Genomic DNA, 16,957 nt, shown 5'->3' with positions numbered 1-16,957 from the left:
CTCAATCAGCATGACTGTTATCAGTAATGTCTTTTGATAACTCACCTCCACAATGTGTGAAGCCATAGAGAGCATATCCTTTGTTACAAGTGCACTCGAAGGTGCCGGGGTGATTGATGCACGTGTGGTCGCACGTCCGTTCAAAAGAACATTCATCAATGTCTGCAAGTTTTAAAGGGATACATCAGTACTTTCCAGCCTGAAGCACTGGTGAGCTAACAGAGTTGGACAGAGAGATGTGCAGATTTATGTAAACTAAGCAAATTCTTTTAAAGCAAATAATGTAACACAGTGAAGTAACAACTTTTAAAAGAACAGTTAATTTTCCAAACAAGCTTTTTGCTTGGCAAACACAAAAACTGCTACATTTGTACAATCATGTTTAAAATAAATTGTTCCTCTTCTATGGAAAAAAAAATGCTGACAAAACTCTTCTTTCATTAAGAAAAGGCTACATAAGATCTACATAAATCCCCATAAATGAAAGCAAAGGCCACATTTTTAACTCTACATGAACATGCAGTGTCTGATTTAAGTCTGCTGAGAATCACCACATTCTCTGAGATGCACCTGAAGATGGATGACTGGAATACTTGGGTGACTTTTTACATGGATCCATTATAGTGTATATTTAACCTTCAATGTCTGTCATTAAAAGCTGCCAAGATAGCAGTTTTCTCCAATGAATGTTCTCCTTGGCATTACAATCACTTTATAAACATCTTCTTTGTAAGGCATAGTTAGTACATCTAATCATCTCAGTGAATGGAATGGTAAAATGGTAACATTCCCATCATTTTTTGAGCCCTGGCTGTTTATTATACCATCAAAAGCACCTAAAACTTCTGTGCTAGCACATTATGCATGCCATGCAAGAATGTTGAAAGACACAAAAAAGTTTCCATCAACATCACTGACACATCACATCATTCTTTTTTCTCAGGTTTTGCCACACTACAAGATATCACTTTTCAAACAATCTAGGGGAAGGAACAGAAGTGACAGGGACAAAAGGGAGAAGCAACTCTTTAAAATACAGTCATAATTAGATTTCATTTAAAAAGTGTCTTGAGAACCTTGTTTTATAGTAAGTTGGTTCCATATAAAGAGATGTCCTTCTTTTTATGTTTTAAAAATTATAAGAATGCACCAAAAACTCAGGTGAAAATTATTTTCTGTTGATCAATTTGGCTTCCTGAAATTCATCATTAATGTCAGATGGTTGTCTAAGAGATGGAATTATTCACCTCCCCACCTGGCTGATTTGCTTTATATTGTTCATACTGTAGCTTTTACAAAACCATGGACCATTTTGCTCTTTACATTTTTATGTATTTAAGCAGCCTAAACAGGATTGCTAACTCTTTATGTATAAAACACTACACAGAAAAGCAAATACACTTTGTAAGTCTCACAGGAGAAATCCATGCCATCCTAAAAATCAAATGCTATATGATCTTTCGGGGAATAGTGATTCCAGTCTGCCTACAGGCGTATAATTTCATAGATCATGTTGCATCTTTTTTTTCTTTAATGAACCCATGGCATCTACATGTGCCACTAAAAAACAAGTTTTACTGTGATGGTGAATTAGCCAGTAAGATGGACAGTGAGATATTTTTCCCTGTAAATTATTTTAAGATCATTAATAGAAGAGGGAGAAGGAAGCATTATCCTCATAAAAAGCTTTTCAATATGATGCTATCTCTGTCACGTCCAGATAATAGTTCACTGTGCCATTAAACATACTTCCTATGATAGTATCAAGCCAACTGTATTAACTCAACAGCTGTTTCAGAAAAAAAAAAAAACACCAAAACAACACAAAACTGAGGCATGAAAATTATTCTGGAGTCCATTATCACTTCATCATTGTAGTAGATGTCCAAGCCATGCTAACTTGTTCTACTTCCATCGTCTCTCTAGGACACATACCTTGACAAGACTTCTCATCTGTTAATAATTTAAATCCTTTTCTGCAGCTGCAATCAAAACTGCCAACAGTGTTTTTACAGAAATGATCACAGCCTCCATTGTTGGACTGGCACTCATCAATATCTGTAACAGAAACAGTGCTTCAGCAAATAAACACAGTATATTCAACATACTTCCACTGCCAGATCTAGAAAATGGTCATATCCAATTGGTTAGAGAAGCCCAGAAAAAAAATCTAACAAGACATTACAAATTTTAAGGAAGATCAGATCCAGTTCATTCAGCCCCATGACAGTGTTATTTGCTTTCATTTAACATACTGTGGTCAGTTACGTTTGGGCATATACTCACTAAAGACCATTTCCCTAAATTCTGCCTGGAAACACTTTGGCTTAAATGCTCTCTAACAGGTTTTAACTTTTGTAAAACTTCTCTCAGTTTCCTCTTCCTAAGCCCTGCAGAAATCTCAGACACAGACGTCCTGAGCTACTCTGTCTTTTTCATGCCAATATTAGAATGAGTTTTTTATCTAATAGTAATTGACTCAGGCACAGAGACTCCATCGTTTTTACCGAGCAGAACAGGCGTAATATCTAATTACTAGAAAACTTATTCAAATATACAACATAAATGTCCCTTTGCTCCTTGACAGTACTCTCCTTAGAGCTGCTCAGACCAGTATAAGTAATTCTACTCACACATTCCTGTTTACACACTGATATTTACTTACAAACTGCTCTAATACCCAGCTGACTGAGGGTGAAATAACAGACCATTGGACTCTGCTCATAAGAACTTACACACCTACTTCTCCCAGTACTGACCCCTACCACAGAACTTTCTTACCTCCTGCCAAACTTCATCTGTGAAAAATGAGGCCACCTTGGCAGGAGGGGTGGAAGTGGTGAGAGGGAGGGCAGAGAAGCAGAGATTCTCTGCACACGTTGCGCCTGATGCGATGGAAGCAGAGCCTGTCCCTGGCTGCAGCCCTTTCCTAGGTCAGATGACACACATTGGTTTCCTCTGGACACTGGATAAACTTCACTTGGAGATGAACACCTTACAGCAAGGTGTTGGTATGCATGTGTCCACAAGTATAGAACTCACCTTTGCATGTCTTCCCATCAAACTGGAGAGTGAATCCAACAGGACAGCTGCAGTGAACTCCAGTCGATGTATCTTTACACGTTCGGTCACAGCCACCATTATTTACTGCACACGTTTCTGGCCAACAAGATGAAGCTGAAGTTTGCTCAGGGATATTATAATGGTAACAAGAGACATCATGTGATACAAGGCACAGGTCCAAGCACACTGCTGCTCCACCACATTTAGTCTAGTATACATGAGCAAGTACTAAATGCAGGTGCTGGAAAAACCCTGCCTCAGCCAGGTGCAGGTTTTTCACAGTCTTCAGACTAAGATATTGTCTCTGGATATTCTCGTCCTTAGACACAAATCCCTGCTCCTTCCTGTCAGTCAGTGTCCTTGTGCCCACACCACATCCTAGCTGATCCTCTGACACTTGCTGTCAATGCTCAGACACCTGGTTAGACTCAGAACTACTAAACCAGTTTTCTTAATCCCTCCCAATACTCCTTCACATGCTTCCTGTGCTCCCACTCATGGCTGATTACCCCCCCACTGAGCACTCTGTCAGGGTCATGACCCAGGTGCCATCTCAACCTACTGTTCCTCTAACTTCCCCCTATGCAAACTATGTCTAAATCTCACCAAACCTTCCTAGTGAACAGTCCTAAAATACAGTTCTTCACACCCAGCTAAACAGAAACAACTCATTCTTTGGCACTCCTCCTCTTGCAGCCAGTCCCACCATCTTTCCACTGGCTGGACAAATACTGCTTTATCCAGCACATATTGATTCAGAGAGCTGCAAAGGTAATTTTTCTATGTCTGCTTTTTGAAACCTTTTTTCTAGCTCTGTCTCTTAGTTTTATGCAGCATCAAGCATACATTACTTCTTCTCAAGTTTATTCCCTCCCATTCTCTCATCTCATTATTGAGAGGCTGTGTCCAACCTGAAGGCAGAGTGACCCTTTTTTCTTCCCTTTTCCACAGAAATGTCTTTTTTCTTTTTAATGAGGCTATTCATTTAGATGATGCAGAAGCTCAGAGCTAATCCTATACTTTTGGTGGTTTCTTCCTCAGCTTCCATGCCACTTCTGTGGCAAATGCCAATAAGGACAGAAAATCACTGTGACTGCCTAGAGTAAAGGCTTTTGAGAGGTGGACATCCACTGACCCAGCTGCCCTGGGACCACTGTGATTGTTTCTCATGTCAGTGCCTGTTCAGTAGTGACAGACCCTCAGAGACTGGCATTCTGGGCCAGATTGGCACACTTCTAGGCAGAACAAGATGGTCTTGTATCCTAACACATCCTTCTAGATGGAAACCATCACTGGGTCCAGTTATCTTCCATGTAGAATCAGTCTTTCAGTTGAAGAGAAGCAGGTTAAACTCTGCTTCCTCCACAATCACCTGGCTATAATTGTAGCACAGTGGGATGTACTGCATTTCCATGATGAATAAGAACCATGGAAACAGACACTACTTTAAGGGCAAGTTTCTGACACTTCCTTCTGACCATCACAAACAACATACATAGCTTCTTATACATTATGGAATAAGATTATTTCCTTAAAAGAGACTGGAGCATCTCAGGAAGAATTCAGCCCAGAGTTATGATTACAATTAAAAATAAATAAACAAACAAACAAAAACCAAACCACCAGTTTCTAAATCTAAAATGTTTCAGCAAACAGAAAAGTTATTTTGGATAAGCACTGTTACCCATGAGCAACCGTCGCTTCACCCTCTTGTCCACATCAGCTCCTGCTGTAGTGTTGCCCTCAGAAATTTCAACAGCAGCCTCTTCCCTCTCTGTAAGGAACATGAACATAGGAAATGAGTAAAAGTGACCTGACGAGAAGCCTCATCTGCTACTCAATACATATGTACACGTATGTATTCAATACACATGCAAACAGCTGCAGAACACACTGAATTAATCAGACAGTCAGAACTAACTAGGCAGACATTTATTTAAAAGAGAAAGTAATAATGAACATCATGAAGGCCCATAAATCAAAACCATGAGATACTTTGTTTTTATTGCTTCCTTACAACTCACGTTTGCTTCAGTGTTCCTTATACAACAGCAGATGTGCTATGGATGCAGTGAAGACCAACAAGATAAAAGAAATGTCCTGTTAAGAGCACACAGTGATCATCTATCATGAACCAATAAAAGGACCAGACAGTTATCCCTGAGCATTTGATTTCAATCAACAGACAACAAACTCTTCCAGAGACTAAAAGAGTTTATAAATCTTAAGTGCCCTCTTCACTGGGACAAATGCCTTGCAAAAAACAGTACTTTAATTGAATTCAGAGTTCTGGTTTTAACAAGCATACTGTTTGGTTACACTCTCCAGCTCATGCTATACAAGAAACTGAATCTAAAATAAACCAAAGGGAAGAGAATCTACTTTGGTGAGTGACAGGCCTCTGAGGGACAAGGGATAATCACAGGCTGCAGGAGTGTCAAGTATTAGACAGCTACTTATATAGGGACACATAAGTTGCCTGAACCCAACCAACTCACTCATGCACTAGCAGGTATCTTAGCGTTGGATTCCTTCCCATTTTCTAGCCACACAATTATGAGGAGCATTAATCACGCACACACAGCAACGCCACAACACTCTAGAGTTAGTCACCAACAGAAAACTGCTTCCCTCCACTGTATACTGACCCAGGCAGGTTTTCCCATCCACATGCATGATGTACTTAGGATGACATCCACAAATAGGCCCATCATCAGCATCATCACAGGTATGTTGACAGCCACCATTTCCATGATTACATGTTACTGGGAAGAAAATATATGTTACATCTCACAAGTACTTCCAGAACCTTTGAAAGACACTGTGCAATTTTGTCTCCATTTGACCATCCAATAGCCCTTCCTAACATGCCCCTTTCCTGAAGAACCCTGCGAGACTGAAACACTGCAGAGCTGTCTCATGCAGATAAACAGCTTCACTATGAATGATGCCACAACTCCCAAACTACACATACTGTGGCAACCAATAGACTGGTATGACCAGTGTCCAGCAAAGCCACTGATTCTAGTTTAATTCAAATCCAGACAGCTTAGGCATGGCATCCCAGCTGAGCTATAACATACCAAATCCCACATCACTGCAAACAGAACACTATTTGTTCACTTTAGGAAACCATAAGCACATGCAGAATGTTGCATACAAATGCAGCTCCTCTGGTTCTTGGACAGTTCAAATCCTGGTCGGCATTCACAGGCCACTCCTCCTTTGGGTGTTTCTCTACAGATGTGGGCACAACCATGGTCTTTATTCATGCAGCTCATCCCTTCTGCAAAACAGGACAAGTGCAAGAGCATCAGCATCTCTGTGTGCAGGCAACAGTCAAAGTCAGTTCAATACACACTGAGATAACAGTCTGCTGCTTCTGGGAACACTCTACAGTGTTAGGAAAGAAGTACAAGCTGGCAGACAGGAAAGGCAGAGAAGTCCCATCCTGCAAAGTCAACTGTCCCCAAGTTTCTTGATCTGTGATCCTTTCAATGTCTATGTTCTTTGACTGCAAGGTCAAAAAGCAACATCCCTAGATTTGTACAGCATCTGCACCCTTATACAATGCTCCCACTTTATACCAGTGTTTATAAAACCTCATTATCTCTTTTATAAAAAGTGCAAAGTGGCAAGATCAAAGCCTAAAGTGAAGTTCTTAGTTCTCTGCTTAAATGAGCAGCCACCAGACACAGGAATGCATAGGCTGACAGTCACAGAAGTCATCCCTATTTCAATTACTGGCCTACAAAGCAGGTTCCCAAAGTCATAACCTACCTCAGCAGTGACCACGTAGTGACCAGACAGATGTGCAGTTTGTACATCTGTTGCATGCCAGTTTTTTTGTTAACTTTTTTTGTTTGGTTGTGAGGTGTTTTTCCTCATTTCAGTAAATACCTCCCAAAATAACTCCATGGAGGAATATCAGTGTTTTGTATTTCTACACATCTTCCAAGTTGGACAGAATGTAGTGCTGGTGCCTCTTTTAACCAAATGAAAAAGCACTGTGACACTAGTGACTTTCTTCCTTGTGGTGCCTCTCCTAAAAACATCCTGTCATTTTTGTGTCTGACAGTTACAAGCTGTTCATGCACCAGCACTCATTGACTGCCAGAGAGTCTTGTCTGGCCTTTGCAAAAAGTTGAAGTCAATTAAACTGGTAGGAATTGTTCCTAGAATTATTGTAAAACCTTCTTTCACCTTGTCCCATGGTCCAGCTAAATCAATACCTTTGCCATTGGCAAGACGCTGATACAGTTTGTACACACACAACTTGAAACTACACAGCATCTGGCTGAGTTATCAAATGGGCTCACTCGACTAAATAAAAATACCATTTTTTTTCTTCTACAGGACACCACAGATTTTTTCTGAAGTATTTTACAGTGTTACCAAACTGGGAGAGAAGACAATGAATGCTCTCCTCAGGTATATATGGTAAATACATTTTTGCCATCAAAATCTTTTTTTCTTCTACAGGACACCACAGATTTTTGCTGAAGTATTCTACAGTGTTACCAAACTGGGAGAGAATACAATGAATGCTCTCCTCAGGTATATATGGTGAATACATTTTTGCCATCAAAATCTCTGTCTTTAAGTAGATTTGGGTTTTCTTAGATGTGTTACACCAAAATGCTCTTTCTTCTTGGTGACAACACTTCATGGAGAAGACCAAGTGAAGCAGACTTTGGCTGCAAGGGCCTATTATCCACAGTACCTCAGTGAACTTCTACTGAGTTGACCAGATATGCAAGCAGGGAGAATGAAAAGGGTGACCATTCTGCTGAGAAGGGAACAATTGCACACCATGTATGTATTTTAAACTTGCACAGCCATTTTTGCACCCTTATTACTAAATGAAACAGAAATACTGTATTTTGACCAGATCAGCTCATCACCGTCATCCCACTGCACTTCAGCCAGGTCCTTGCTCTGCAAATGACTGTTCCTGCCACCTGAAGCACAAGCTGCAGCTCTCTCTGAAGACAGCTCTAAGCAACAAAAGAATGGACACTGCAGAGCCTAGATTATTCTGCTCTACTGGCTTTTTGATTCCTTTCCCACAGTGAGGACTCTGTAGAAGTCTAATAAGACAATGACACTTCAAACCCTGCAGCACACAGACACAGCCCTCAGGAAAGCTGTCATCCATTGTTGTGCTGTCAGGAGACAACCTATGAGGCCACAAATTAGCCTCATTAGCTCTTGTGTTTTTGTGACATTTCTGTTCTTAAGCATGCAGGTTGGTTTGGTCTGTTAGCTCCGAGGCTTTAGAAAGCATGAAGAGAATTAGCAGCTTCATTTCAGTTAACAAAATTATTATTTTGTTTCTATTGAGCTACCAAATTGGAAACTGTTCAAGCAGGTACTTTGGTAAAGTTCACTGACATCAGACAAATTATTTCAATGCTCAGTTTGGGATTGCTCCGTTCTGAGTGAGCAGAATTCAATCAGGCCTGCACAGAAGGCTAAAACTGCACTTTCCAAACCAAGGCACATTTTAATAACAAAGTATCCATTGTGTAACAAGGTACATGACCAAACCCACCCAAATCTAGGTGACCCCAAAGACAGCCTTTCATAGGAGATACATACATATATAAAGTTTTAGCATTTACTATGAAGCTGCTGCTTGTTTCCCGAGGCAGTAGATTTCAACTCAGCCCTATTTTATAAGGTTATATGAAAGAAATGTCTCTAAAACCATAAAAGCTTTGCGACTGCAAACTCCTTCAAGGACACAAAGCCTCCCAGGCCACATTGCTGTGCGGCTGCTGCTACGGCAGCTCGTGGTCCAGAACCAAACCCCACATTTTGGTCAAATTCCACCACGTGCTTCCCAGACACGCAGCTTCTCTTACAGGACACCCTGCCCTGCTGACACAGGAGTGTCCTGGGGTGGGTGAGTCTCTTCATTGCCACGCTCACAGCCCAGAGGGCTGAATCCAGTGCCAGCCTGGCCTCCTGGACCCTCCAGGCAGACAAATCCTTCTTGGTGCTTGGACCTCTGCCAAGTTACCCAGCAAACTACAGAGAGATCTCAGCATTCCTGTCGCTGGCAAGACACAGGCAAAAAGCCAGGATGTTATTTCCCTATCAGGGCATGTAAAACTAATCTCTTTCATGTATGATCTGTGATTAAATCTTTGTCTTTTTTTTTACACAAATGATGTAGAGACATCACCACCAACCTGCTAAGAGTATGAAGGCTCCATTGAGGACACGTGCAAACGAGTGGTAATAGGGCAGAGGATGCAATTGTACAAAGAACTTCTACAGATTCTGAGAGGAACCTTCTTAACAGCCAAACGGCAGGAAGCATCAGCATAGCCAGCAGAACAGAATATCCCAGGAGTGCTTTAGTGTTTTTTCATGCTTCCTACACCCTTGCGTTAAGGCCACTTTTTCCAAAAAGCTTTCCAGTTATCCCTGTTCTCCACAGTCAGGAACATTGCAAGGTGATGCACAGCTGAGGTGGTTCCCTGTGTACGAGCTTCAATCCACACTTGATTTCAAATGTGGTTTTCATCTTGCAGGTCCAGTTCACTCCCATTGATTCAGACTAGTAAACAGAGCTATAACTGGGAAACTCCACAAAGGAGAGTAGGAAGATCTGTCATCCATAGCAGCAGCAACCACAGGATGTACTACATATTTACTCATGAAAAACTGTTTTCCTTCAAATTTTTGTATTCTCTAATATGGAGCAAGTTAAACAGAGAAACAAGTTACAAGTGCATGGCTGCCCTGCAACCTACTGTAACACTATCCTAAAGTAAATCCATTCTCCCACATGTAGAAGAAGAGCTCATTCAGAGCAGCCAGCCAAGGGATAAAATGGGATTGTGCACAACTTCCCAAGACATTCTGAGTTCCCGTGGTTTAAGCAGTGCCAAGGCAGAACCATCAAGCCCCTCAGAGAATCCTTGTGCTTCAGAACAACAAAGTCATATCAGATGAAAAATAAAATTTAATTATCAAGCTCTCCTGTAATAGCTTCCTGACCTTGAGTCCCACATCAGACAGGTGACAGGGAACATAGAGGGTAATTGCAGATAAAGTTGGAAGGGAAGGTGACTCTTAGGGTCTCCTGCTACACTGGTCATCAGGAGGAATACAACCACCCCAAGCCTTTCTGTTTCTCCTATCTCAACTCCAGTTCACTGTTTCTCTGTGTACTTAAAGGCCAGTGTAGCAGATCACTAGGAAGGTCTCTCAAGCATGAAAGCATGCACTCCTTTAACTGGGCTGTGAGACAGGAAAGGAAATACTTCCTTATATCACAGATAAGAATCAACTCTGAATAGGTGCCAAATGCTGTTTCAATCAATGCTGTGAGGTCCCAAAAAGAACTAATAAAGTATACACTGAGAGATGCATACACAAGGCAGAGAATAGAAAACCCAGCAATGAGCAGAAAAGTGGGAACAAAGTAAAGGGAAAGATAAAACAATGAGATTAGGTTTACAACAAACCTTCCCACCCAAGAAAAAAGTGGGGATTCCCAGGGAGCACCTCTTCACAGTTAAGGGGGGAGGCAAGAGGGAAACAGGCATAGCATGATAATCTGAAAAAAATGACTTTTGAAGAAAATGAAACAGACATTTCTGTGTCCTAGTATGAAAACAAAAGACATTTCAGGCAAAAATAGTAAGGATTTTTTTTTCCTCTTAGGCTGGCTTTCACAAAAACATATTTCGTTCAGTAGCTTTTAGGGGAAAAATGCATCGTTCTTCTCCCTTTTCATTTAAAAACAAAACAAAAAACACCCCACAACCCCAAGTTAATTGGAAATTTGGAAAAAAAAGTCTTTTTTTTTTCCAAAAACATTAAAATATATTGTATTATAAATAAGATAAGAGAGATAGAATTCCAAAGGTATAGTTTAGTGAATAAATATTAATGAGAGGAAAATGTTACTGTTGTTAGTTCAGGAGCATAGAATGTACTCAAGTAGCAGCAAGTAAGAATAAAAAGATTTGGAAGTTACTCCTCTTGGCATTGGTCAAGACAAAGACTTCAAGCAACTGATTTCCATCCTTAGGTCCATCATCCATGCACACGCACCTATCACTGAAGGGAAATGCCCTGCCCCACCACTGTACCTCCCCTCTTGTCCCCACTCCTGGAGCTCCCTGCCGTTGCAGGCTGAGTGATGACCTGAAAAATCACCACGCACCAGCAGAGTCCCTGAGACCAAGCCTAGTACCAGAGAAGTTGAGGATACAAATTCTTAATTCAAACAAAAGATCAATTCAGCTATGTCAGATGACAGCCACCTCAGCACACTCATCTGTGGATGGCCATATATGTCTATAAATGTTGATCTCTCCATTATGGGGATTTTTAAAGTAAGATTTGTTTATTCATGCTCACATTCCTCTTATAGTCATGCCAACAATAAGCCATAGATTAAAAAAAGCTTTGCAGCTTTAAATACTTCTTAGTAAGATATTCACTGTACAGTTCAATGGACAACTCCCTGATCTGAACAACCACTTTAAAGTATTCCTTAAGGGCATCCAAAATAATTTTGTTCAATTCAATGTCTAATTAGATATCCAAGACTCTCTGATCTCTCAAAGGTCGCTTCATAAAGGTTTCACTCAAAACAAAGAATGTGATTTGAATACCTTAGGGGCTGACAAACAATAAATCTCTCAGCTGAAACCTAAACACTGTACAGGGAATCTAAAAGGTATCTGAAGGTAATGCAGGTATTGCCTTGTAGCTAAAGCCAATGGAAATGGTCACAACTCACTGTCCTTCCATCTGTTGCTATTCCCTGGATGAGGACACAGCTGAGTTGCACAACAGAGCATGAAGCACACGGGGAGCACAGCCTTTAACAAGCATAACTCTGCTGACATACAGGTGGGATCAAAGGGGCAGAAGGGATGTAAAGAGTCTTCAAAGTCACTTAGAAGATTCTGATACACTGTTCCTTTTAAAAGGAATGAGGACTTCAAGACCCTTCACAGCTTTGAAAAACTCAACCAAAAAATACTTTTGAAGCTGTTTTAGAGATTTTTTTTGCAATTAGGTTCTATCAGAAACTCCTGCTTGGTGCCCAGAGGGGAGCAGCCAGTACCTTCAGAGCGGTGGATGCACGTGTGCTGGTTATCGCTCAGAAAGAACCCCTCCTTGCAGCGACACTCATAGCTCCCCACGGTGTTGACACAAACATGCTGGCAACCACCGTTGTTGAACATGCATTCATCTGTATCTGAAAGAAAGACAGAGAGAGATCAGCTTTGTTCTGACACCAATACACTCATACTGGCAGCAGCTACTCAATACTCAGCACAGACACCCTGGCAGCTTGGGCACCCCAGGCTAGCCTGTTGTTGTTGTGCTTTCACCCTTGGGAAAGCATATTTTTGCTGCTGCTCTTCCCCTGTTTGCACTTTGCCCAGTCAATCACAAGCCTCCAAATAAATGTTGGCCAACTAACTGGAGTTACTGGTTACAACTGAGGCAGAGCAGCCTTGGTGGAGCCAGAAGCAGGGCTTGACATTCCACCTATGGGAACATCCCCTGCCTCTCAGTCCAGATGGATAGGAGCAGCTTAGCACATTTACATCTAGGTCAAGAGCCCATACATAGTTTTGTCTTGCTCAGTGGGGTGCAACTTTGGCTCCAAACCCACTGAGGCTATAAAAGGTGTTTTTCTAGAAAGTTCTGCCCCAGCAAAGGCGGAACAAGAAAAACACAAGCCTCAAAATAAATTAATCTTAAAACCTATTCCTTGCTCCTTAATTTCACTCAGGCTAGAATTCACACATCACATTTGATACTCAGTTTGAACTATCATCATCCTGCCTCCACTCTAGGTCATCACCACTTACCAGGAAGGCTGCTGCTGTGTTGCCTGACTGCACTCAAGGACTAAAGCAGAAGTTCTGGAAATAGTGTTAATGTTGATTTTGCAATATTCAGAGCTTCAAAAATACCAGAGAATACAGAAAGGCTCTGCTTGCAAGATAACCAAGAGAAACAGAGTCGAAAAAGTTCAGCTAAGCCTCTGAACAACAGAATGTTCATCTCAACCTCCATGTTTTGGGATTTTACCTCTTAAAAAGTGCAGGTTTTTGTAACTACTACCAACAGAGAATTTTCCTACCCTAATTTTCAGAAATGTCAATTTAAACAGGAAGTAAAAATGCTCAGTCTCTTTAAAACCAGGGCAAAACGTTGCTGAGGCAAAGCACTGGTCTCATTTGCAAATTCATATGAACATCGTGTTTGCTCCCCGTTCTGTTCATTGTTTCTGTGTTAAATAGTACAATGTTTTTAATTTAACATTGTAGCATTTCTGGCATAAAACAGCTGTCTTCTCAAAAAGGAGAAAGACAGAGGCTTTTAGTAAGGAACGTATCATAGTATTACAACAGATTTAATTCCTACTGAAGGCAATGAGTGAGCCAATTGGATGCAAAGGAATGTGACCTGCTGTAGCAAAAAGAGCGGCTGACATCTCTCCATCACAGAGAAGTTGGGTATTTCAGAGTTCCACAGTGATATGAATGTGCAAACAATCATGCATAAACAGCCACCATGAGTCTTTAGTGCTACAGATTTGAACTCCAGCAGATGTTTCTGTCTTACAGACTTTGGAACGCTTTCAGAAAAATCATCCCTTTCCAACAAGTAATTGTCTGTTTGGCTTAAGCCCAGGCACACAGTCGAGACCTTCAAAAATAAGGGTGAGAGCAGGGCAACCCTGACATGAACAAAGTAAATAAACAGATTAAGAGAAGATGTGATTCAATTTGCTGCATGCCCAAATATTTATTTAACGTTTCCATCACATCTCAACATTGGCAGGTTGGTTGTAAAAATTTTATGGTATGTCAGCGACATTTTATTTTTGTCTTTTGAAGCCTGCCATGCCATACTGAGCAGCTTCCCAGTAACATAGCAGGTGGTGGATTTTGGTCTAAGTTATGTCTATGTCTTAATGATCATAAACAAGTCGGCTGAAGTATGCTCTAGAGGGGCTACTGGATACCAAGAGAATGCACCAGTAGAAAGGGAAGCAGAATATCTGCTGATACTTTAAAATAATAAGAAGGCTCTCTTATTTCTCTCTAGTGCATTTGTGTAAATGCACTGTGGAGTTCAGCTGAGGTTACCATGAAGGGCTGAATGTGAACGAGCACGTTGCCAAGGTTTTGCTTCACAATAACCACCCAGGGAAATTCCAAGCATTTGGTTTAGTCCCTCTGTACTTCAGTGGTCTCTCCTATACAACTGCTGCACACTCCTAATCATCCTTTTCTTACAGCCTGCATGTCAGGAAGTACTCAGACACAGAAAGGGTGACAAGCCCACAGTTACAGGCCTATGGGAAAGAAGACTTCTAAGACTAGAAACATACTTGAGAAATTATTCTAAACTAACTTTGGAACAGAAAAGACAATAGCACATGTAGCTCATGTTCTTTTACATAAACTCATTTAGTGTAATAATAGATAGCACTTCACACATTTTAACCCAAAGCACTTGAGAGGAATGTAGCACAATTATCTTCCTCATGTACAGAGGGGGAGTCACACTGGGAGGTACATCAGTACCTGCCATCCTGTATGGAACAATCTTCTCTAGCCAGGCAGATTCAGCCCAACAGATCACCATGCATTTCCCATGGATGCAGTTAAAGGATCACCACTCACAATGTTCATGAATGCACTACTTACCCAGGCAGTTGTGGCCATCATGAGCCAACATAAACCCATCGTAGCAAGTACAGCGGTAGTTTCCCGGGATGTTGAAGCACTCGTGGACGCAGCCTCCATTGAAGTCATTATCACATTCATCAATGTCTAAGGAATAAAGCCAAAGTCAACATGACGGATGCTTTCTTGAGCGTTACAGACAGAGATGCAACTGTGTAAATGTGAGTAGCAGCTGCTGTCCAAAATCATCACTGACTAAAAAGTGACAAAATGCCCCGAGGTTCCATGTAGCTTAGAGCTTTTAAGGCTGCTGGTTAGACAACAAACTAGTTACTAGACCAAGTCATGTTACTTAGTGAAAAGCCATGCAGCCTGTTTGCCTTTGGTTTTATGAACGGAAAAGTAAAGCAGGTGAAGAAACAGTGAATATCTTTCTTTAAAATCATCCTCCATACTCTAAAGCCATTATTTGTAACGGGTCTGTCTTCTTAGAAATCCCTCATGCTGACACAGGCAGGGCTCAGTGCTCCCATCACTTTACCTTCACATTTCTTCCCCTCGCCAGTGTAACCCACTTTGCACGTGCACTTGTAGAGCTTCGGGGTGTTTTGACAAATAGCATCTGGGTGGCAGTCATCAAGGCCCAGGGCACATTCATCCACGTCTGTGAAAAGACAAGATTCAGAAGGGATGTCAGCAGGTGGAGAACAGAAGACTTGTCCTGTACACATCACTGCCCAGATGACCCAAGGCTGAGCATCTGTGGTGCATGTGCACAGAGACATGCAGAGATTGTATCTGAACTTGCATTTTTATAATGCTCTACCTGCATATAAATGTACTGCATGCAATTCAGATAAGCTTGTACTAACCTTTTGTACCCACTTATAAACACATCCAACATAATCTATTATGGGCTAGATCCTCCATGAGATTTAGCCAACAGTTTTACAGAGATTCATTAGAGACTGTCAATATTTCTGCTTAAGAAAAGCCAATTAATGAAAGAGTTCTTGATCACATCCATGACATCACCCTCAGGAAGCCAAATTATTTTTAAGCTAAAATGAAGAATTTACAGAAATGTACATTCAAAGTCACCATCAACAAGTTAGAAGACTGACTTACCATTAAACAGATGTATAATTTATAAATACTGCCATTTTTTTTAATATTAGAATAGTATCTGGTGAGCAGCATTGCCAAATCACCTGGCCAGCCATCACAAAGAACAGCACACTGAAGCAAAATACCCAGGTGGAAACTTCAGGGCAGAGGAAATGAAGAAAAAGGTAAACACCAACAGGAGAAAGTCCTGGTGACAAAAAAAGTGCAGACAGAAGAAGAGAAAGAAAAGTTATGGGCAGCAGAAGACACCAACAGAAGGTTTTCATAGAGCAGAATAGAATTCAGACACAGAAACAGGAAGATTTCCAGCAACTGGCTAACAGGAAGAACTGCAGAAGCAGCACCCACCGTGTGCACAGAAAGTGACTCCTAAAATAACAGGATTAATTGCAGGAGTATCAGCAGAAGGTGACTACTTAAATAGTCAGCCACTTTTATAGCAGGGATCACTTTCTAACAGGGAATTCCAGCCAGCACCTCTCTCATTTACAATTATAGCATTCATCTCTTTTTTTTTTTTTTCCCCCCTCAATCACAAAACATGCCTGTAGGTACTGCAGGAGTTGCCAACTTCGGGAAGCACTCCTGGAGTTTTAACTCCTAACGGCGCTCGGCAGCAGGAAACGGCAAAAGCCGGAGCTGCAGCAGCAGTGCCCTCCTGTTCTCAGGTGCACACACACCCAGCACCGATGGGGTCCTCAGATACCACCTCCAGGAAGCAAGGGGAAGGTAGAGAAGAGCCAGAGAGAGCAACAGAATCCACTTCTCCAAGTGGAAAAGTCAAGCCAATGAAAAATAGGGGAAGCGGGGAACTGAGGGAGCAAGTCACGCTGCAGGGAACTGCTGAGGGGCCGCCAGCTGGTGGGGTTCGGGGAGAAGGGGCAGAAGGAAAGGCCAGGTGAGGAAGGAAAGGCAGCAGGCAGAAGGAGGCATTGGCTGCGTGCGCGTTCCCTGCAGGGCCGAGAACTCCTGGCGGCCCGGCGGGCACACCTGCCCAGCAGCAGCGACGGGGCTGCCCCCAAAGCTGCGGCCCAAGAGACCCCGACCCCGCACGCCAGCGGCAAGGCAGGCCTGCGGGCCTC

At 41.8% G+C, this 16,957-nt stretch overlaps 1 protein-coding gene across 1 annotated transcript in view; it reads right to left on the bottom strand.

Annotated features, from left to right (window-relative positions):
• Positions 1–16,957, bottom strand: part of SCUBE2 (signal peptide, CUB domain, EGF-like 2) — a 48,114-nt gene that overhangs the window by 23,590 nt on the left and 7,567 nt on the right. The window contains exons 2-10 of the mRNA XM_009994272.1: positions 15,289–15,411; positions 14,769–14,894; positions 12,161–12,295; positions 6,224–6,349; positions 5,712–5,828; positions 4,748–4,837; positions 3,043–3,159; positions 1,936–2,058; positions 46–162 (exon numbers count right to left, since the gene is read on the bottom strand). Coding sequence (XP_009992574.1) covers positions 46–162; positions 1,936–2,058; positions 3,043–3,159; positions 4,748–4,837; positions 5,712–5,828; positions 6,224–6,349; positions 12,161–12,295; positions 14,769–14,894; positions 15,289–15,411 — 1,074 coding nt within the window. The remainder of the gene's footprint in view (positions 1–45; positions 163–1,935; positions 2,059–3,042; positions 3,160–4,747; positions 4,838–5,711; positions 5,829–6,223; positions 6,350–12,160; positions 12,296–14,768; positions 14,895–15,288; positions 15,412–16,957) is intronic.

This window comes from Chaetura pelagica, unplaced genomic scaffold (assembly GCF_000747805.2).
Source record: "Chaetura pelagica isolate M959 unplaced genomic scaffold, ChaPel_1.0 scaffold153, whole genome shotgun sequence".
Lineage (NCBI taxonomy): Eukaryota > Metazoa > Chordata > Aves > Apodiformes > Apodidae > Chaetura > Chaetura pelagica.
This window is presented reverse-complemented; position numbering and strand designations above follow the sequence as displayed.